We start from the raw sequence: 21,739 nt of genomic DNA, 5'->3' as shown, positions 1-21,739 counted from the left end.
TCTGGAGCAGAGACAATGGTATCGGAATTTAAACACCATTTGGAGAAACGTAGCTAGAAGTCTCTTGGAGACAAATTCTTTACAAACAGAGCTCTGAAAGTAGCAGTTAACAAAGCTTTTGAAGTCCCCTTTATAACCTCTTCATATTTATTGCAGATGGAGCAGGAAATGACGCGGTTGCACCGGAGAGTATCAGAGGTGGAGGCTGTACTTAGCCAAAAGGAGGTGGAACTGAAAGCCTCTGAGACCCAGCGATCCCTCCTGGAGCAGGACCTGGCCACCTATATCACAGAATGCAGTGTGAGCCCTTACACCAGTCCTTTCAGCTCTGAAGGCCTGAAATCCGCTGGCCTTTGCATTTCTCTTCCATCATGGTTTCAGTGGGATACTTGATGGAGAGAAAACAGTATGTGAGAAGAAATCTGTTGATCATGGAGCCCCAAATTGTTTGCTGAGTCTTGCTTGATAGTTTTATTCAAAGTTTGTTTCATGGTCATGTGCTTAGTACATACAGGAACAACTACTGTCCTGGTCTCGCTGAAACTATCTGTGGTGTTTGTCTTACTGGCTGTGCTAGAACATGCTTGGGTTTGACTTCTTGCAGGTTTCTTAGTCGGAAGAGGATGGGGCCTAATCAGTTCTTAGACAGAAATCTTTAAGGACAAATAAGAGCATTAGGGAACAATGGTTTTGCCTCCATCTGTGGTATTGTGAGTTCAGACTGATGCAGTTCCCCAGTGTGATGTCAGGCATGACGCTAGGACAGGTGCTATTTATCAGGTAGAATATAAAAATGAGGCCTTAAAATCATGTCTTCAAAGGTCATTCGGCATTTTTCAGTGGAGCTGGAATGAATGTCTTCCCAGTTGTTCTGGCTAGATTCCAGGGAGGATATTTTCATTCTAGTTAATAGTTTCTATTTTCAATTTGACATATTCTGTTTCCTCTCTCGTACCAAGAACAAAAATCCAGATAATACTCTGCTTCAGAGAACTGAAAAGCAATTCTGATGAGTTTGTTTGGGAAGCATGTCTTAAAATGGGGCTGAGTGATTTTTCTACAGCAGATGCTACTAGGTGAACGAATAAGATTCCATTTGTGTCTTTCTGATAAAGAATATCACACAGTTGATAGGAGGACCGCTGGTCTGTCTGATTTTGCAGGTAAGGTAGGTGGAGAGATACAGAAGCAGTTCTTCTGTTCTTTGTAGAAGTTTCATGATGATTAAAGGGTTTAACTCACCTAACAGCAAAAAGAAAAATGAATAGGCTTGTTAGTAACGTGAAGCTGAAGGATTGTATCTGGGTTCTGAATTAATAGTGTGAGATAAAATGTAGATAAATGCTGTCAATAATGGATGCCTTTTGTGATCTATGTTTGGATTTTATCTCTAAACCTGATATGAGGAAGTAGAGCTTTGAACCAATTTAAGAGTAGTAAGCAGTGTGTGTAAATGGGCTGCTCCTCTCCAGACAGAAGCAGCCCTGGCCATCAACTTCCCTAAGGTTCCGTCATTGGTGCCTTGATGTTTTTTTTTTTGGTGCCTTGCTGCAGTCAAAGAGGCATTTGTATAGCTAAAGATCTTTATTATTCAGCCATCTGAAAAACCAAAGACTATGTATTGAACATTTTGCTTTCTGCAGAGCTTAAAGCGAAGCCTGGAGCAGGCACGGATGGAGGTGTCTCAGGAAGATGATAAGGCACTACAGCTACTTCATGATATCAGAGAGCAAAGCCGAAAACTGCAAGAGATCAAAGAACAGGTATACCTGCTTCTTCGGGGAGCAGAGTGGCTACCTACAAACAGGCATTCGTGGCATATTCTAGCTCTGTTGCCAGGATTATGTTCTATGTTGATAGGCTGTGTGATGACTCCCAATCTGTGTTTTCACGTGGTTTCTTAAACAAATTCAGAAGCAACCAAAACGCACTTTTGTGTATGTTGCAAGTAAGCACAAACTCCAAACTTCAAGCTTTTCTTTTCCTAGCCCTGAAAGTACTTTATCTATAAAACCAGTTTAGGAGAAAGTTGCAACACTTTAGTAATATTTTAGTGGTGCTTTAGAAATGAGCTATCCATTTGTAATGGTTGATACAAATTTCACAAGTTAATGAATCTTCACCTGGGAGAGAACTGAGCTAGCCTTAATTTTGTGTTGTTTTTTTAATTCTTTCTTATCTGACCATTTAAAATGCTTAATAACCTTGGAAAATAGAATCAGCAATGCCTAAACCGTTCTTTTCCTAATTTAATGTGTTTGCAAAGTAGGTGTTCATAAATTTTTTCCACCAGAAGAATGTTGAAAATTTATTAATCCATACAGTTGTTCATAAGGAAAAAATGTCAAGATTAAATGAAAATATGGTGACAAATGTGGGTATTTTTAGGATTTAAAATGGACTACAAGAGAGAACCCACTCAGTTTTATGAATTAATAGCAATGTATTGTATTGAGAAAACGAAATTGAAATTTGCTGTGGCATTCAAACAATTCTTTGCAATTATCTGTAGTTTTTCATCTTCAAAGCACTTTACAAACATTAGCTGCCTAATTTCATAGTGTTTGAGATCAGGAAGCCCAGAAGCCTTGATAATAAGCTGCTGCAGACATGAGCAGCTCTTATGTAAAAAGTAGTGAAATGCAAAAACAACCCTCTGGAAATAGCAGGCCTCCGTAGAGTTCTATAGCATTCTTCTGGGCAGTGGTTTTATGTAACAGAAGGGATCTAAAGCTCTGTGTTGTGGTGCTTTGTTTGCAAATTTGCTTTAAATATTGAAATGCAGAACATTTTTAGTGGTAATAAATATCAATAGATCCTTAGGCAGTACAGACATATGTAATAGGAGAAATAATGTAGGTAACTTTTAATCAAATATTTTGGCCCAGAATCTCTTTAATTTGGGTTGTGAAGATTCGTGATGATGTAAAAATGCTGCTTAGGTCAACAAGTGAATCTGTAATATCCTGCAGACTTCCATGTCTGGGGTGTTTTGAGCTATCTGTAACCCACGTGCAAGAACACCGCGACACAATATGTGGAGATGTTTTTGCTGACTCACACCCGCAGGTGGATCGTAGCCATTAAAGACTTGGATCATTGTTTTTAAGTGAGAGGGAACTGGGGGGCGAGATGGAAGAGTATCTTAGAGTTTTGCTGTTGGAAACCAGAAGCTTGAGAGAGGACCACTAAAATTAACAGCAAATCAGAATCTTCAGACCCCAATAATGAAGAATTTGGTATTTTCAGGCAAGACTGTAGGTTGAACTCAACCTCAGGTACTTGAAGAGAAAAGCGTAGTGGGTTTGTGTGGTTTTTACTATTTGGTTTTTTTTGTTTGGTTTTGTTCTGGTTGGTTTTTTTTTTGTTTTTTTTAACTAAGCCTGTGTTCTGGTCCCTACTTGACGACCCATATGAATGGATGAAACTGCAACAAATCAGAATTTATATTTTTTGAGAGGGCCGCTTGTTTGTATGTAGCCCTGGTGTGAGTTACTTCAGGTATATGCCTGAGCTTGGCCTGTCCATTAGTGTGCACTTAAATACATCTTGTAGTTTTTATGTTCTGATAAATGCATATGGAAGAGGCTTTGTTCTTTGTCGCCTTGAGCGATGTGGCCTGTTCCTCTGACATCACTGTGAGATTTATGCGGAGGTAGTTTTGCAAACGTAAAGAAACGCACAAAAAAAGAAATATTACTAATTGTCTCCTCTTCTTTCTTCTTTTCTCCTTCCTCATTCTCCTCCCTTCCCAAACACTAATTTCACAGTGGCAACTGTAGCCCTATCTGTAATTCTTTAATCAAGTTTTTGCTGATATAAGAGCTGAGTATTTTAGGAAGCCTTAAGAAATCATGATTTCTTTGCAGAATATCTATTCCTTCAAACCATTCTGCCTTTTTTGCTCACAGATGTATTGAAATGAAACAGATATTTGAGTTCATGTGTGCTCACTTATTATGAAAAGGCTTGAATTCTTTCCAGCAAGAAAATAAGATCGTCCATAGAGAGGCTGACTGCAGACAGTGGGTCCCCTATCTGCTGTACAAACTGGACAACCCATTTGGGGATTACAATTCAAAGAGCCACTCTGCCCTGCTCCCCATAAAGCAATCTGTTTAAGGCCCAGCTGCTTTGAATATCAGCATAAGCTGTCCTGGTTGCTGGAGAAGCACAGGCTGATACTAGGGTCAGTGTTCGTATAATCACTTGTCTCACTAAAGACAGCTGGAAGGAGGGATGACAAACTTGATTTTGTCATGAGACAGTTACTCGTTTGAATATGGGGGTAGTCAGGCGTGTTGTAAGATATTAAAATGGAAAGAAAGATAGACTCCCCCACTGGCAGTCCTTTATTATCTTTTTTCTTGATGCTCTTGATGTGCACGTTTTCTCCTTCTCAGCTTCATTAAAAGTACTTTATTTGTTTTTGTTTTTTTTTTTTAAATAAGAGTAGTTTTATAAGATGCATATTACAGGACTTAGTAAATGCTAAATAAACATAAATTAAATTCTTTTTTTCCAATGAAGATCTGAGAAGAAATCTCATGAGCCTGTCTCAGTTTGACTACCCAGTCTCACTGAGATAGTCAATTCACATGTCCTTTTCTTCTCCCACCTTTTGCCTTGTAATGTCCTGCTTGGGGAATCACTATTTCTGCCTGTATAGGTGAATATCTTCTATGGGCAGTGTGCTTTTTTTGACAGGTTTTCTAAGTTAACATCTGATTTTTAGGTTGTCTCCCATTCAGAGCAATATGATCCTTTTTAACTCTGTCAAGAGAGAACATCTGACAGCTAGAAGCCACCGCTTGCTACCCCTCCGCTTCTCCTTTCCTTTTACCCAGTCTGTGCAGATCTATGGTAATTGTCATGTTATCAGCTTGAGAAAATATATCTTGAGGGAGCATCTGGGCATTTAATAGAGACATCAACTCAAAGGCACATTTCTGTTTCAGAAATCAGAAATGTAAGTAAATTTTATCATTTGTATGTAGATGTATGTATGTATTTCTGCAGTGTAGCCACTCTTGAAAAGTCAATGTTCTGACTTTATGAGGTATTAACTTGAAAATGGCAAGACTCAAACCAGAACACGATGGATATGTCATTTTATTTAGCGCCTATTGTTTTCTTTTGTACTTTACTTTTCTTCCATGTATCCTTAAATGTGCCTCTTGCCTGCAATCAGTATTTGGGGATCTGCTGCTCCAACTATTTCCTCTGCTGCCTCTAAAATGCCTTTTCCTTCCCTTCCACAACAACTGCAGGAATATCAAGCTCAAGTAGAAGAGATGAGGTTGATGATGAACCAGTTAGAAGAAGATCTTATTTCAGCTCGCAGGCGCAGCGATCTTTATGAATCAGAGTTGAGAGAGTCCAGACTGGCAGCTGAAGAGTTCAAACGTAAAGCAACTGAATGTCACAACAAGTTGCAAAAGGTAGTTTAGGCTTCATGGGAGATGGGGCTGGTGCTTGTTTGAATTTCTAGTGCTGTTTTACAAGTTGTGTGTGTGTCATCTAAAAATTAGCATGGTTTTACAGCTAATACAAAATGTCGTTCAATTGCACACTTGAAATAAGTTAATTTCTACTTTGTGCAACTGCTTGTGTTTAAATTGCATGAGGTGTTGACTGGATAGAAGACCAGTGTCCTACCACTTTTCCTGAGACTTTTATATATTCTATATTTAAGTTACAGGTTAAAGATCAAGGAAAAAGTGAAGCAGGAGAGTTGTATTGCAAATTGGAGAAGGTATGCTACTTCAGTGTCCTGGATTTTGCCTCCTAGATTTTCCATATTAGGCACAGAAACCAAGAGTGTCTTTGGCCGGTCAGTGGCAAGCACAGATTTGTGTCCCTCCCTATTCTAATTTACTTTTTAGAAATGTTTTTCTTGGTGCTATACACTGTTCTTTCTGATTTGATGTAAAGTTGGGTCTGGATTCCTGTTCTTCTTGGGTTGTGTTCAGAAGCTAGGCAAAGACTGGCCATTAGGTGTACCCTGAGTGTGGAATTAGGTTGGTGATACCTCAGGGTTTTCTTTAAGAATAAATAACAGCAAATAAAAAAGAATTATGAGTACTCTCACACTCGGCAATCTATTTGGGGACCAAAATGTAAAAACAACCACAAGTTAGTAAAATGGGAGTACGTTTGCCAAGGAACGTTTTCATGTTTTAGAATTTATAGGAAGAAATTAAGATTTTTTTAGGAAGTGAATTAAAATAAACATGGTCCTGTAAGTAAAGAGCATTTTTGGTTTTATGATATTTTTTCCCATTGTCTTTTTATTTAACTGTAGATCAATACAGAGCAGCAGGCCAAAATCCAGGAGCTGCAGGAAAAGCTGACAAAGGTAATGTCTGTATAATGAAAGTGAGTTTTGCACAGGATTTTCCAGTGAAACCTTAATGCAGAGGAGGGATGCACTTCATTTTATACTCAAAAATAGAATTAGTCGTAGCATGGGGGCTGATAAGGAAAGAGGGGTGGGAACTGGATCTGAAGTCATTGGTGTTCTCAGTATGCTTTTGGCTCTTGAGACACGTCAACAGTTTTTATTTTTACAAATGAAGCTGAGTCAGAACTGGAGTAGCGTAGAGAAATTCTAACCTAAAAGGCTGGTTTGGATGTGCCGTTTGCAATGCTTCTGAGGACAGGGTTCAGATGTTTTTAGCTCACTAGTGAAATACATGTTGGACTTGGTTTAGTCTCTCAGTATACTCTATTTTAATAGCAAAATCACCTTTTAGGTTAGTTATTCACAGAAAGAATGTTGAATGATAAAAGTTCACAGCAGCATTAAAATACCTTAACAACGTAAGCTGAGGGAAGTACATAATATCTGCTATTTGCAGGTGTGGTCAGTCTGTCACCGAAGAAGCACTGTAGGAACAGCAGGGGAACTATTGAGATCTTTCAGGAGAAAAGAAAGGAGTTGTCGTAGTAATCCACTGAGAGAACTTTTTCCAGGGTTAGTGATGTAGAATATGAATAGGAGGCCAAAACTGTGTAGAAAAAGGATTTCAAATGTTTCAAAATAGTTTTGTTTTAATCCCCTCCTTCCCTTTTCTCCTTCCATTAATTCTAAGGAGTTATCTTTAGGCCAACAGGTTATTCTGGTATTTAACTAAGAGTATTTTGTTAGTCCTTTCCAAGAACTCGAGCTGAATTTGGGGGTACACTTTACTTTAGGTACATAGAGACAGTTAGAAACTTGCAGTACAGCAAGACAAACATGTAGAGCTCCTGGATTTGTCATTTCTTTGGGGGAAACAGAAAAGAATTATGTAACAGAAGTTAGAATTTGGTTTTCTGTGCATGTTTGTAGATTGTCTTAAATTTGGACTACTAGGCCAGTTCCGTAGCTATTTTATTTGGAATGTTGACCATCTTGAGGTTACGAGCTTTTCAATTACCGAATTCTTGTGTATGTGGTTTTCTTATAATACCTTTTTTTTCCCCTTTGGACGTTTAGGCTGTGAAAGCTAGCTCAGAGGCAACTGAACTTCTTCAGAATATCCGTCAAGCAAAGGAGAGAGCTGAGAAGGAGTTAGAGAAACTGCAAAATCGGGAAGATTCTAATGAAAGCATGAAGAAGAAATTGCTTGAAGCGGAGGTGAGTGGAGAATGTCTGCTTAGGGTCAATTAGTTATTGACACGTGTCGCGGTTTAGGAACCTTCATTTGGATGACTGTCAACGGCTTGTACTCTTATTAGTAACTGTTGATGGGAAAGTGATGTTAGACATTAACCCATTTTTAATTAAAAAGCATGTATTTCTTTGAAGAGAGCAGAGAAGCTGTTTCTTTTCAGTGAGGAGTCTGTAAGGACATGTGGTTAGCCTAAGGGATTTGAGGCATGATGAGGATTTCAAATATAAGAGACAACCATACATTGACTACTTGAGCTGACTTTTTCTAGAAACTACTGAGTGCTTTGTGCTGATGCAGAACTGATTTGCCTAAATGGCAGTTAATAATTGCTCTACAGGAACGGCGCCATTCTCTGGAGAATCAGGTGAAGAGATTAGAGACTGTGGAACGAAGAGAAAACCGTCTAAAGGAAGATATCCAAACTAAATCTCAACAGATTCAACAGATGGCAGAAAAAATTCTGGTGAGCAGAGGTGAAAATGAAAGATAAAGGGTAAGAGTTTGTAAGAAAGGGGTAGGAAAGGAACGGAAGACATAAAATTGCATTAAATAAGGTGGAAATTGTAGAATAAAGGCATTTGTTTCTTGTACCAGTCATACTAGAGAAATCTTCGGCACTCACATTCTATTTGCATCTTCAGTTACAAACTCACTCCTGTACCTTTAGCCTTAATGCTATTTTAAAATTCTAATCGTCTGAGTGGGAGCACTTTTAAGTCTTTAACTTTGTAATACTTAAATACCTAATGCTTGTTTCAGAAGTAAAACATTCTCAGGACAGGATACTGCGACAATGAAAACATTCATAATTGGCTTTTAAACTAAATTGCAAAGGGATTTAGAGGTCAGATCTACTTACTTATGTTTTGAAGCAGGGAGAAATTAGTCATCTGGAGTGTTCATCTCCAAGGATATTTGTCAGGAATCCTTTTTCACCCACACACCTTCTCTGTAAGCAATTTCTTGTTTTTCTCCATGTTAAACCTATTAAGTGTTTATAACAAAGTTGTACATCAGTCTAAAGTGAACCAGGCAGAGGGCGCTTCTAATACTTTACTTCCCTGAGACAGGAAGCATAATTCTATAGTGGAATAATTAAATTAATTTAGTGTTTTTCATGAGTCCTCTTTCTATGTTGCCAATATGACAAGGAAAAAAAGATTAGTTTTTATTGGTAGCAATCTTGAGCACAGACACATCTGAAGAAGGCCGAATGGAAATGTATAAATAACCATATCTGAAGCCAACAGATGCCCATACTTGTTCTGGGTAATAGCTGCACAGGTAGACTTTAGCATCAGAGTGCCTGAGTGCTCTCAAGAAAAGGTAAAATTGGTTCTTTAGTAGCACTGTTTCTTTCAAATTGTTTTGATAACATGAGTGCATGTTAAGTGGGAGACTCTGGTTTTGCTGGGCACAGAGCCGACTTTATGTTTAGAAATAGTGTAAAACTTTAAATTGTTTCATAAGCCTCTTGTGTATATTTGGGGATTGTTCCTTGGTTTTGATTACACTCTCTGCAGAGGAAAAATTGGAAGGGAATGCAGAAGTATCGACTAATTGTTTTACACCATGGGATATGTTTAGCTCTTCTTATAGTTTCCATGGAGTTCTGACAGGATGTTGGAGATGCACAAAAGTATTTTATAAAAAAGTCAAACAGGCATTGAAAAAGTAATCCTGCAGGGTCTTTCCTAGTCCCTGCAGTTCTGACCTGGGCGCACAGGCTAATAGTTTTCTTTTTTTCTCCACTTTCTTCTACATCTACCTCTTCATTCCCTCAAGTTGATCCCTTCAAACAATTTTGACTTTTCCTGGTATGGAAGTGTAGAAAGGTAGGAAGGGAGCTGAAGATACAGAATTGCATAGACTATGGTGGAAATTGTTGAATAAGGGCATTTATTTCATGTACACTTACCATTTCATGTACCTGAGACGTACCTACTGCTCTGCCTGTAGAGAACTGGATAGGAAGAAACAAGTTAGAGAAGATACATATTACTACCTGGAAGGGTAGATCATTGCTAATGACAAAGTTAGCGCTACATGTAAATAGTAAATGAGAACTGGAACGGTAAGAGATTACCTTTTTAAGCCCACGCTGGCTGTTAAGTGCCACTGGAGAAACCGGTGAAGCTCCTGCTACGATATGAGCAGTCTGATGCTGGTGGCTTTGAAGCTGCTGCTGATCTGGTTGTCTGATTCTCTGCCAGGACCTGAAATGTGTGGGCTTCTGGGGGAGGTGAGTTGTCCCTCTTGTTGCTGGGAGACATACTTCAATTGCAAAAAGCAGCCATCTCCATTCCTTGCAGAAGCGTTGGGGATTAGGCACTGTAGATGACCTACTTTTAGTGAACCTCCTCTTTGATTCTCACTTCTGGAAAAAGAGGTCTGCTGCAATTACTGGAAAAAAAGTCTTTGTATGTTTTCAAGATAAGGAAAAGTTAATATGAATGGAGCTTAAGAAAAAATATCAGGAAATTTTCCTGTGTTATGCAGTAGTGAAAGACAGACAGGAGACCTGGATGCATCCCAAAACCTGAACTTGTTTATGCAAGGCTCAACCCAGTAGTAGTGAATGGCAGACCTTGGATCTGCCTCTTCTTCTAAAGAAATTATCGGAATGGCAAATATGACAGTGAATGAGCATGAAGTTCTAAGCTCAACTCTTGTGAGGTGCTCTGTTGAAAGGTGGTGATAAAACTATCCTGAGTTAGATGGTCAGACAGCAGAAACAGCAAACTTATGAGATACAAAATTATTTCAGTCCTCACTGTGCATGGCTCAAATTATCTAATGTGGGGCAAAAAAAAAGAAAAATACTCTGATATGTTGTTCCATACGTATTGCACTCCGTACTTTTAATTTCCAAAGCAATTTATAAATAGTGATTCTGATGACATTTGTCATATAGCAAAGTAAATACTATTTCCATTTCCTGAATGTAGAATGAAAAGCATAGACAGCAGTGCCCCTTTATTGAGGTCTGCAGTGAGAAAACAAGCGAGAGACTTTGTTAAAAATAGATCTGAACTTCCTGTATGCCACTGCAGCTATGAAGTGTTTATAGCTGCCTGTTTTGACAAAATGTCCTTGGCCCATCTTTGGGAATATTTTACTGGGAAATGGAAGTTCTTACTATGGAAGTAGAAATCTTTGTCTTCAGCAGTGTATCTGCTCTACATTGGATGGGTCAGCATATGCAAAGCTTAAAACTGATAATGTGCAGCTCTGAAATTCTAATATTTTTTTTCCACTATGACAGGCCCAGTCTTTGGATTTTTATAGTGTGAAGCCTTAAAAAAAGAGAATGAATGAATGTCTGACACCTGTGTAACACAAACACGGAACACCTACTATTTCTTTGTATCTGAGTATATGTGTCTGCTGATTTTAGGAACTGGAAGAAAAGCATCGTGAGGCTCAGATCGCAGCACAACATCTGGAGTTGCAGCTGAAACAGAAGGAACAATTCTATGAGGAAAAGCTCAAAGTAAAAATATCTTCTTATCTTCCTAGAAGTTTTTGGAGGTAGAATGGGTTCAGGGAAAGCCGGTGCCTTTGGGCTCTGATTGCTTTGTGTTATGAGTTGCCTTTTTGCTTACTGCTACTAGGATGTTCAGAGAGCTTATTGAAATCTGAATAAGTTTTTCTTTTCCATGCCATTGCTCCTTATCTGTCTTTAGCACAGCGTTTGGTGACCTTTGAAGTCAGAACTATGGAGAGGCAGTTGTTGATTGTGATTTTGACTATTGCTAAGTAGTACTTAATACTAATGGATCTCACAGCCTGAAAAAGCTTTAGTTTCTGCTGATGATTTTTCTAACAGTATTCACGCAGTCTACCTGCAAGTCTTAACTTCGGCAAATACTAGGGTGCTTCTGAAATTCCGTCTTCTCAGAGCTGTAACATCTGCCAAGAAGCCACAGAAACCACCCACTTTGTTTTTGTCTTTTCCAGGGTAGCATAAGACTTTAACAAACAGTTAGAAATAGAATCACAGACATCATCTAAAACTAGGAAAAACAAGCTGGGAAATAGGAGTATGTGTCCTGGCTAAGGATTTTTCTAAAGAACTTGCAGTATATCAGCCAGTAAAATGAATTTTGTAAGAAACTTTGTTTCTACTAAATATGATCTGTTTTCAGTGATCTTTATCTGGTATGTTTAACTAATTCTGCATTTCAACTTAAATGTGAGCGGATATGGTATTTAAGAGGAGAGAGGGAATTTCTGTGGGAGAAATACAAAGGAAAAAAAGAAGACTGTTTCCTGGCAGACCAGACAATGTGGTAACCAGTGATGAGAGAAGAGTGATAGAAAGCAGATAGATTAGATCTTGGGAAAGGAGAAGTGGTGACATAAAAGCTGAAAAAGAAGATAAGAGACCAGAAAAAGAATTAAAAGAGCCAGTGTATTAAGGAGACATATGACATAGGATTTAGTAGGAGAAATCAGGGAGCCAGGTCAAAGAGGTTCAGCGGGATCAAAGAGGGACATGGGATTTTTGTGACTGGAACAGTGAAACATATCCTGTGGTGTCCAGACTTTGTGCCTTTGAAAACTTGTCTTTGAGGAAAATGACCTTCAGTTTAACAACTGATTTAAAGCTCTGGGCGTATGTACTGGACACACATTTTAAAAAAATGAAACAATTAGTTACTGTAGTCCTGTTCCCAGTGAGGGGTGTTGGTGCCACAGAAGGAAGACTTTTACTTAGCTCTTTCATTTGATGTCTTTGACTTGATGAATTCATGGGATCGCAGTTGCTTTTTTAGGCACACTTATGGAACTGAGCCATATTGGTGGGGCAGCCAAAGGATCTGCACTTCCTTACTTCCTCTGCTATACGTATTGGCTATAGGGGTTTTCTTTTGTGTTAGTCTGGAATATTTCTTGACCGCAGTTTATGTGACTTAAAAGAATAATTAAAAAAATCTACAGTATCTCCATGTCTTCATAAAATCCTTTCGTTAAATTCAGTTTTCAGAGATAACTGAGGACGTGCTCTTTTTGGGAGTCTCCGTGGATTTAATGCCATTGCATCTTGGGTTTAATTTTGCTTGACATATGATCAATTACTTAAACCCCCCCCCCCCCGTCTTTCTGGATGATTTTCTTTCTGCTTGCCCTTTGCCCAGTGAAACAGATATGATTTAGACAAAAGAAATGTCTTCATTTAGGTGTTGGAAAATCAGATGAAGAAAGATCTTGCAGATAAGGAAGCACTTGAGAATATGCTCAGAAGACATGAAGAAGAAGCACACGAGAAATGTAAAGTCCTGGCTGAACAGAAGGCGGTAAGTGTAGCTGAATTGGAAATCAAAGCATTTTAAGAGTAGCTTTCCGAGACACTGATTTCAAGCAAGATAATGTTGTTTGAGGTTTTGTCATGCTGCTGAGCTATTTTGAAGGAACTCCACTGGTTGATACTAATTTTAAAAGACATGTTTTTTACTCAAGGTATTATCAAGAATATTTCCTTAAAAGTAGCCATGTGGTTTGTTGTGTACTAATCATTTTGTGCATTGATATTATAATTGTTACTTTCTCCAAATATTAAATCAGTAGAAAGCAGTTGTAAATAGCTCCGGTAGTTGCATCTGTGTTGCTCTTTTGGCTGCTTGATTGGTTTTCTTCTACTTCCTTTTCATTTCTGGAAGAAGTTCAGACTTTTTTTTAAACATTGTTTTTATAATCACGTCTGTTGTACAGTCTCAAAGGTGCATTGCTCTGTTTTAGATGATCAATGCAATGGATTCGAAGATTAGGTCACTGGAGCAGAGGATAGTGGAATTGTCTGAGGCCAATAAACTGGCAGCAAATAGCAGCCTTTTTACCCAGAGGAACATGTAAGTATGGCAACTGCTGTCATACTGGTCACTGCTGAACAGTTCGCAGTAGATCTGGTCTCTTAATGTAAAAGTGGGGGGTTTCAGTGATGAAAAAAGAAGCTTCTTCTTCAAATAGTTAGCGTATTGAGAGGTGTATTGTCAAGTAATGTAATTTTGCAGGGTTGATAGAAGACGGAATAAGATAAACAACATTTTAAGAGAAAATGGCTTTTTTATGTGTGCAGGTAGCTAATGAGTTTGTGCTTTTTTTGTGAATTGTGATAGAGGAAATGTGTAGATCTGTTGCTGGGCTGTATTTTGAAGCCACAAAAGATTCAGCTGGTCTGAGTGTGTTTGAAGAGGAGAACTAGTGATTAAACCCTTCAGAGGAGAGGGGAACTCTACTAGCTTTTGTTCTATCAGGGTTGGAGGAAACTAGTGATTATCAGGTTCCTGAGAAGATAGCCCAGTAAACAGTAGGAAGGAATAAGACTGTTTGCGGATTACTGCCAGACAGAACTGTCAGAGGTAAACTAAAAAAAGAGAAAGGGCAAAAGGGTGGTTATGTGCACAGAGATGTGAGTCAGAAGACTTAAGTTCTATTTTTAGTTTTGTTAAGCCTTCCTATTTAATGTACATAATTTCTCTAGGATAGGATTAATAACTGCTTATCTTACAGTGAACTTCTTAAGATATTAATTCATTAATATATGTAGAGCTTTGTAAGACTTCTAAGTAGAAAGCACACGATGAGGCAGAATTTTCTAATGCATGATGAAGTGATTCCAGGAATTGTAAATAATATAGAAAGGCTTTTTTTTTTATTTATTTATTTTTAGAGGGTATCCATTTCAAATTCTTGTGGTAATAATTAATGCAAGCTCTCAAAATTATTCTAAGCACAAGTAATTATTTTTGTTCACTTTGTAGATTAAGACTTTGATCAAAGACAACAACAAAGCTTCGTTTCAATGTAGGTCAAGTTCTAGGTCCATTACAACTTAACACCCCCCTCGAAACAACCCTCAACATACTACCCCCCCCCCCAAGCCTTAAACCACAGGGTTTCTCTTATCTCATGGACATCTATTGTGTAAAAGCACTATTCTTAGCATTTATTTTCTCTGGGTAGAAAAACATGTAACAAGGAATTGGTGAAATGAGAAGCATGAACTGTAGCTTAAATATTGTTGTAAGTTACCATGTATGAGATCAGTTTTTCTGTGCAACTTGCAGGCATCGAATTTTAGTGCTCTGGGCATATGTTGATGAGTACACTGGCACAGGAATCTTTTGCAGGAGTAAAGAGTTGACCATTTTCTTTTTTATTCATTTGGGTTATAGAATTTAAGCTATGAACTTAGAATGGTTCTGCTTAACAGGAAACTTGTATATTCTTCCTTACTTCACCCCAGTGAAAGTGACTTCTTGGCTTTGTCACCTGTGCTTTTCTCCTATCAGGAAAGCCCAGGAGGAGATGATTTCAGAACTCAGGCAACAGAAGTTCTACTTGGAAACACAAGCTGGAAAGTTAGAGGCCCAGAATCGAAAATTAGAAGAACAATTGGAAAAGATGAGTCACCAAGATCACACTGACAAGAACCGCCTGCTGGAGTTGGAGACTAGGCTGCGAGAGGTGAAAACCTGGGTTTAATCCCTCCACACAAACTTACTTGAACATACCCCATTTTAAGAAGTATATTGAGGGCTAGAATTAAGTTATTTTAGTTCTGTATGTCATAAAAAAATGGCATTTTAAGGTGTATTAATTTAATTTGGTGTAGCAGGAGAAAAAAGAATTCCCTAGGACAAAAAAAAAATTGCTCGTTAGGAGGAGATAAGTTTCCCTTCCAGAAAACTAAGAGTAATATGAAAACATGATTTTTGACGCTTTGTGAGCTGTGCACCATTTTTAGTTTTGTATCGACTAGTTTGGATCCACTTCAAATCTTCTCTTACCTTTTCCAGTCAGCTAAGGCTGCAATCTCGCCTTTAGCTAAGAGGGCTGGAGGGCCTTGTGGGACTGGAAGTTGGTTGGGAGCACTGTAAGCTTTCTGGCAGGCTTGTTGTGCATCCACAACACAACAGATAGCTGTCTGCTATCCCAAATGAATCTGAGGTTTGGAGCACTGGATTCTGCTCTGCTGCTTGTTCGTTTCTTTCCTGTTTCTGGAAATGACATGTTTATCCCCAACTGCCTCAAGTAATCCTTCAAAACATATGTAATAGTTACATACACCTAAGGTTCTCAGAGATTCTGAATTCTCAATTTTGGTGAAGAAGGTTCATCACAAACTACTTCAAGTGTTGTGCTCTTTGTATCAACAGTTGATATGTAGTATTTGAGTCACAACTGGAACTATTCTTGTGTCCTTCTGGTTTCAAAATGCCAGGTTTTCTTTTTTTCAAAGCAAACCAGTAGCTTTTAGGTAGTAGACCAAGCTGAGTCCTTGACTTCTCAGTGACTTAAGCGGTCTGTCAAGGTGTGATTTTTGGGATAGATATGGCAATGGCATCTGAAAGTGAGGTCTGAAATGGGATTACATTGCCTGTATTCTCCTTCTTAATAACTTAGGTTTGGATGCTACTTTTTCTTTCTTCAGGTTAGCCTAGAACATGAAGAACAAAAGCTGGAGCTCAAAAGGCAGTTGACAGAATTGCAGCTGACGCTCCAGGAGCGGGAATCTCAAATTACCGGGCTGCAAGCTGCACGGACGGCCCTGGAGAATCAGCTCCGTGAAGCCAAAACTGAACTGGAGGAGACTACAGCTGAGGCAGAGGAAGAGATTCAAGCTCTCACGGTGAGTCTTAAAATTTGTACTATGAACTATATATACAAATTAGAATTATGTAGGTGCGTGTTTCATATAGAGGTTAGAATGAATTTCTGCTATTTAACTTTTAACTTTCAGGACACGATATGGATTGTGCTTTGTGTTGATAGGGGCAGGAATGGCTAAGATGTCAAATTTTGCCTGTCTTGTTTGCTTTAACCATATGAATGCTTCCTAATTGTGGTTCATTGCTGCCCAAACTGATTTGTTTGTAAAAGCATTGTTACTTTTCTGATGAGGTGAAACTTTGAAGTTGTTATTGTTAGGAATTTTGCTCTGTGACTTACTTATTTAAATAATATCTTATGGGATTTGTTTATTTATTTATTTGTTTATTTTTATTTTTCTTTATTTTGCGGGAAAAAAACCCAGACAAATGCCGAAGAAAATAGTGTTGTTAGCACCTTAATTTTATTCCAATGCTTACTTAATTCTGTGATTCTATATTATGAGTCTATGATTTCATTTAAAATTGTTGCGTGTGTCTCTGAGTCTCTGGTAAGGTGTGTGTGAAAGGGAAAACTAGTTCAGTCCATTCCATTCTCCCCACTTTTTTCCCTCATTCCCAGTAAATGGGATTCTAAATTATATGCTGCTGGTACAATATGCTGTTTTGAGTACAAAAAGTTGCTTTCAAACTGCTTGATGATAAGAAATATTTATTTCATAAAAGATTTCCAAGTCTTTTGGAAGGAGGTAGTGAAATACATGACCTGCTACTTCGGATGCCAGCAGACCCCCACTGAGTGGCAGTCTTGAATTACTTTCAAATCCAGTTAATTTGAAGTGTTGACAATATGCATTCTCTTGCTCCAGCGGCATTTGATCAAAGAACAGTTCTTAATATTTCTGCCATTGCCCTTTTTCAGAAGGGGTTTTGGGCTGAGCTGGGAGAGGTGCTTGTATGATGTTGATACTTTAAGGGGGTGAAGGGGATGAACCACTCCCTTGGAGTCGTTCGAAAGCCGATGCGTGCTGGGAAGGTGCAGCAGCATCATCGAGGTTTACGATGAATGGAATGGAGCGTGTCATCAGTTTCCTTTTGCTCCGTGATCAGCTGAAAACTTTGCACAACAACTAATAGTGCTGCCAATGCACCAGCGATGCACGCCTGCTCTTTACCCTACCCCAGCCCTGAAACAGAGGAGTGTTTGTGACCTGTAGTCACTCAGTTACTGCTTCAGCTAGTTTGGCAACATGGTAGTGCTTTGGGCCAGCTGTTGGAAGAGCAGCCAGTTTGGTGGCTTGGGAATAGTTCTCTTTTGGTTTTTTATGTACTTTTTTAGTTTCTTGCATTGCCTGTTGTGGGAAGATAGCTTTCGAGCTCTCATAGCTGACTTCTGCTGAACAGCTTTTTCCTGTTTAGTCTCTTGGCTACAAGGATAATGTTCTGAATGAAGAAAGGCACTGGATGTGCTATTGCACGTTCCATTCTTTTGTTAAGTTTTTAGACAGCACGTGACATTAGACACTTCCTAAATCAGTTTGAATTTTGAGAGAAGCCAGGAGGCTGAAACAAGAACTTTTGCTTTGTCATGCTTTGTAAATTAGAGGGGAAATTGGTGCATGTGATACTGCATTCTTTAAAATAAGTGTTTGCATGTTTCCATACTTCAGATGCTGTCTTTCAAAGAATTCGTAATTATGCTTTGTCACTGCTTTTTTTAGAGGGGGTCAGGATTAAATGGTACTTTATGGGAAGATTCAGGTAGCTTGGCAGAGCTGTTTGGGATAGTTTGCAAATTAAAACTCTGAGGTATTATGCAAGCATTGACTTGTATGCAGTCTTTATTTTATATGAAATACCAATCAGGACATGGAAGTAAAACCAACTCACGTTTAAATGTCAAGAATATACAAACTGAACATGGAATCGACATGCCGTCTGGTGACTGTTTCAGATGGAACCTTTCATGTAATTAAAATCTTGAGTTTGTACAGTTTTCTAAAGTAGTTCAGAATTGGGAGCAAGTGTGTTTTGAAGTAAGATGAGACTTCTGCTTATCAGTTCTTTGCCGCTACGTAGTGCTTTTATAGCCTGCAGCATCTGCCTTCCAAACTTTGCTTGCTGTAGATTGTTCTGCAGTTTGTTTAGCAACAACTGTTGGATTCAAATTCTAATGTATGAAAAATTGATGACTAACTTCTTACCTCCTTTAGGCACATAGAGATGAAATCCAGCGTAAATTTGAAGCCCTTCGTAATAGCTGCACAGTGAGTATTAAATACAGATCATTGAATTATTTGAAATTAAGGATAAAGAAACAAATAATTTGCTTATTTAATCCTTGATGACGCTAGTTCCTAATGTGGACTTCTGGCTTCACGGTGTTGGTAGGAGCTGGACCAATTGGATTTGATTTCTTTTAGGTTTCAGGTAAACCTCAGTTTTGAGGTTTTAGTCTGATGGTCAAATTGACACTGTTCTTCTTTTTGGAGAAGAAAGGAGATTAAAATGTCTCATTGCAGTGCAGCTAATAAGAATGGTGTAGCAGCTGCAGAGAATGATTATAGGTGAAGATCTTTTCCGCTCGCAAGAAGAAAAGATCTACTTGTCCCAGTCCTGGGCTGCATTGTAGACCTAGGTCAGAGCAGAAGAGCCTTTGCTGCTCTGCCTTTTAAGGAGGACTTTAACGTTGGTTGAAGAGGCAAGAAATTTTATTGTTACAAATAATATATCGACCTGTAGTCATCTGCTTAAAGAGCAGAGAGGACTCTAGGATCTTAATTTGCACTTTGTATCGCTTGAGATCTTTTGACATGTTTTTAGGTTCATTTCATCAGTAGATGTCTGAGGGTTTGTCAGTCAATAGGGATTCTTGCAGAATGACACTGTTGTCAGACTTATGACTGCCAGTGGGGAGCATCTGTCTTCCAATGATGTGAAGTACAAAAGGACACAGTCCTCTGGATCAGCACTGATTGCCGATCTTTCTAGGGTTTTCCTCCTTACCCCACCCTGTAAGCTTAATTGCTGGGGTTTTGTCTTGGTTGTTTCCCCTCTTCAAATGATTTCCTCAAACTTAATTTTTTCATGCTGTAGCACTAAGTATCTAACATACGAATTTTTATCTCTCAAAAATATCTTTTCAGGATGAGAGTTATTCTGTTTCCCTCTGTTGCTCTTTAGCACTAAGCAAGTCGATTCTCCTATTCTGTTCATAACATAAAACAGTATCAAGAAATGAGAAAGCAGAGCTTACCAAAGAGTGTTAACCTCTGTCTAAAAGAAATCCTGAACAAGAAACTTTACTTTTTGTTCCTTTCGTTTACGTAGATGGATACTCTAGCTCCAGATGTGCTGTCATGTATCATCCCTCCATAGCCATTTTCTTTTATTCCATCTTGCCCTTTGTACTGAACGACAGCTTTCAATGAAAGTGCTTTCGTGATCTCCATGCAGGCAAGAACCAGTTCTGGAGTAGCTTCTTTTCACTGCATGGCAGGCTGCCTTTCAGAGGGGTTAACTCCTCATCTAGTGACACTTTGGCTCTGTAAGTGTGGTGAACAATCTCCAGCAGTGAAAAGTGACCCATAACATTTCGAGAATGTTGAGAGCTTCAAAGGTTCTGCATAAAAGGATTTCTAAGTGTTGTGAATTGTTAGGCTCTTCAGTGGGATAAGTGGGATCAGACATCCTCATCAATAAGAAATTAATTAAATAGTTCCTAAATGAATAATACATACTCATCATACATTCTCTCTCCAGCCCAGGAGAATGCATGTATAATTTAATTGGCCATGGATGGAGACTTTCTTGTTCTGTGTTATGAGTCGTTCTAGCTGTCCATCCTGTCTACTGAGGAGTGCTGAGGGAAAACATAGGACAGTCTTTTATGGATCGTGAAGGATTAGGGCATTTATTATATTGCCTTCCCCTCATGTTTCAGCCTCATTTTTATCTGATTGTGACTGATATGATGCAAGCTTTGATTTTTGGTGACCATGCGATTCTACGCAAAGGTAATTAGAATTTAGACTCATTTTAGAATAAGATAACACTTCAAGGAAATAATTGTAATACGCTGCTACTTATGCAGCACGATAATGAGTGGGTTTATTCTCTTAGCAAGTTTTCAAAAGACAATGTTTTTAAGCTGAAACAAACTCCTTGAACTCCTTGGAAAACTTTGTTATGGAATTATTTTTTATTTAATCTTGCTGAGAAGACCAAAACAGCACAAGATTTATGAAAATAAGATTAGACAGGGGAAAAACCCCAAACCTGATATATTGAATTACTTCAGTACTTTCGTAGTATTCAAAAGATGAATAAAAGTACTTAATCTACTTTCTTGGGTATTTCTGCCATTTCTCTAGCTTCACAAAGCTTGCAGCTTCTGATTGTAGAGAAGGCTTATGCCTCAAATATGTGACTGCTTTCCTTGTAACCTCATTGCAGTCTTGTTCTTCCTTTTGCTGAGGTGTCTGACCAAGTAGGCACTTTGTAGGTTCTATTTGTTCATTTAAAGTTTGTGGTGTTGTAGCAAGGGGAGTGACATTTCTTGATACGAATTGGATATTGCATTTCGATTTGTTCAAGATTTCTACAGTAAAACAAAGTTTATCTCCTTTCCTCTGGGTTCCTTTATCAAGCATTGCTCTTAAGCATTAACAGGCTTGATTTTACACTTGTCTATGAGATTGGATATTGAGGCATTAAATCTGCAAGCCTGTTAGACACGTGTAATTTTAGTCATGCATGAAGTCTTGCTGACTTCAGTTTAAGGTTTGGATCCACATTGGCTCAGTGAGTTGGCATACACGAGTAACCTGTGTGATTGAGAACTTCCAGAATTCTTCCTAAGATGTCTTACACTTAGATGCTAATTTATATTTCAGGGTAAAGTGATCTTGCCCTCTGTAACAAGGCAAATACTCGGGCAAAAACTTCTGTATGGTTTTGTTAAATTTGTAGAAAAAGAAAAAAATTGTCAGTTGGGTGGAAGAGATTATCCCCGATTCTCATTTCACAGAAAATGTGAGGGCAGATGCCAGTTTTAGGCAAAAATGGAGCGTTGTAGTTTTTGTAGCCTGATAAAAAGTTAGAGACTTCGTGGGTGTTGATGAGGTGTTGCTGTGAAAGATGTAATGGGACCTTCACCATGGCCGATGACATCCTCGTCATTTGAGGACGAAGCTCATGGTTGGTAGAGGCAGCTCAGTTTCTGGGAACGAGGATGGAGGAAGACAGGAGACTTTATATCTCAGTAATGGGTTGGTGTGGGAAGGAAAGCAATGCAGATTGTGCTGTGTCCGACTACACTGCAGCTGCTGAGGAGGGTGATGTACCTCAGGCTAAGCCATGATGAGTTTTTGGGGACACAGGTCTCTGTGTAAGGTTTGTTTCAAGTCACAGGTGTTGCCTGACTATGGAAAGGGGAAGAAAGTGAGGAGTTTGTTATGTATCGAT

The 21,739-nt window shown here is 38.6% G+C and overlaps 1 protein-coding gene and 1 long non-coding RNA gene across 9 annotated transcripts in view; one reads left to right on the top strand and one right to left on the bottom strand.

Annotated features, from left to right (window-relative positions):
- Window positions 1-21,739, top strand: part of CIT (citron rho-interacting serine/threonine kinase) — a 71,198-nt gene that overhangs the window by 23,391 nt on the left and 26,068 nt on the right. For 4 of the 8 annotated variants that reach the window (XM_054082154.1, XM_054082153.1, XM_054082151.1 and 1 more), the window contains 13 exons: window positions 157-300; window positions 1,644-1,763; window positions 5,271-5,441; window positions 5,696-5,755; window positions 6,305-6,358; window positions 7,481-7,621; window positions 7,996-8,121; window positions 11,056-11,151; window positions 12,842-12,958; window positions 13,401-13,510; window positions 14,954-15,128; window positions 16,096-16,293; window positions 18,487-18,540. In XM_054082154.1, the coding sequence (XP_053938129.1) occupies window positions 157-300; window positions 1,644-1,763; window positions 5,271-5,441; window positions 5,696-5,755; window positions 6,305-6,358; window positions 7,481-7,621; window positions 7,996-8,121; window positions 11,056-11,151; window positions 12,842-12,958; window positions 13,401-13,510; window positions 14,954-15,128; window positions 16,096-16,293; window positions 18,487-18,540 (1,566 nt within the window). The remainder of the gene's footprint in view (window positions 1-156; window positions 301-1,643; window positions 1,764-5,270; window positions 5,442-5,695; window positions 5,756-6,304; window positions 6,359-7,480; window positions 7,622-7,995; window positions 8,122-11,055; window positions 11,152-12,841; window positions 12,959-13,400; window positions 13,511-14,953; window positions 15,129-16,095; window positions 16,294-18,486; window positions 18,541-21,739) is intronic. The other 4 variants (XM_054082155.1, XM_009566550.2, XM_054082152.1 and 1 more) reach the window with 2 other exon arrangements.
- On the bottom strand, window positions 307-10,049 carry LOC128853885 (uncharacterized). The gene is made up of 4 exons (XR_008452703.1): window positions 9,745-10,049; window positions 9,577-9,621; window positions 8,518-8,642; window positions 307-1,242 (listed from the first exon to the last, which is right to left on the bottom strand). It is a non-coding gene; the product is annotated as an uncharacterized LOC128853885 (long non-coding RNA).

This window comes from Cuculus canorus, chromosome 17, assembly GCF_017976375.1.
Source record: "Cuculus canorus isolate bCucCan1 chromosome 17, bCucCan1.pri, whole genome shotgun sequence".
Taxonomy (NCBI): domain Eukaryota; kingdom Metazoa; phylum Chordata; class Aves; order Cuculiformes; family Cuculidae; genus Cuculus; species Cuculus canorus.
This window is presented reverse-complemented; position numbering and strand designations above follow the sequence as displayed.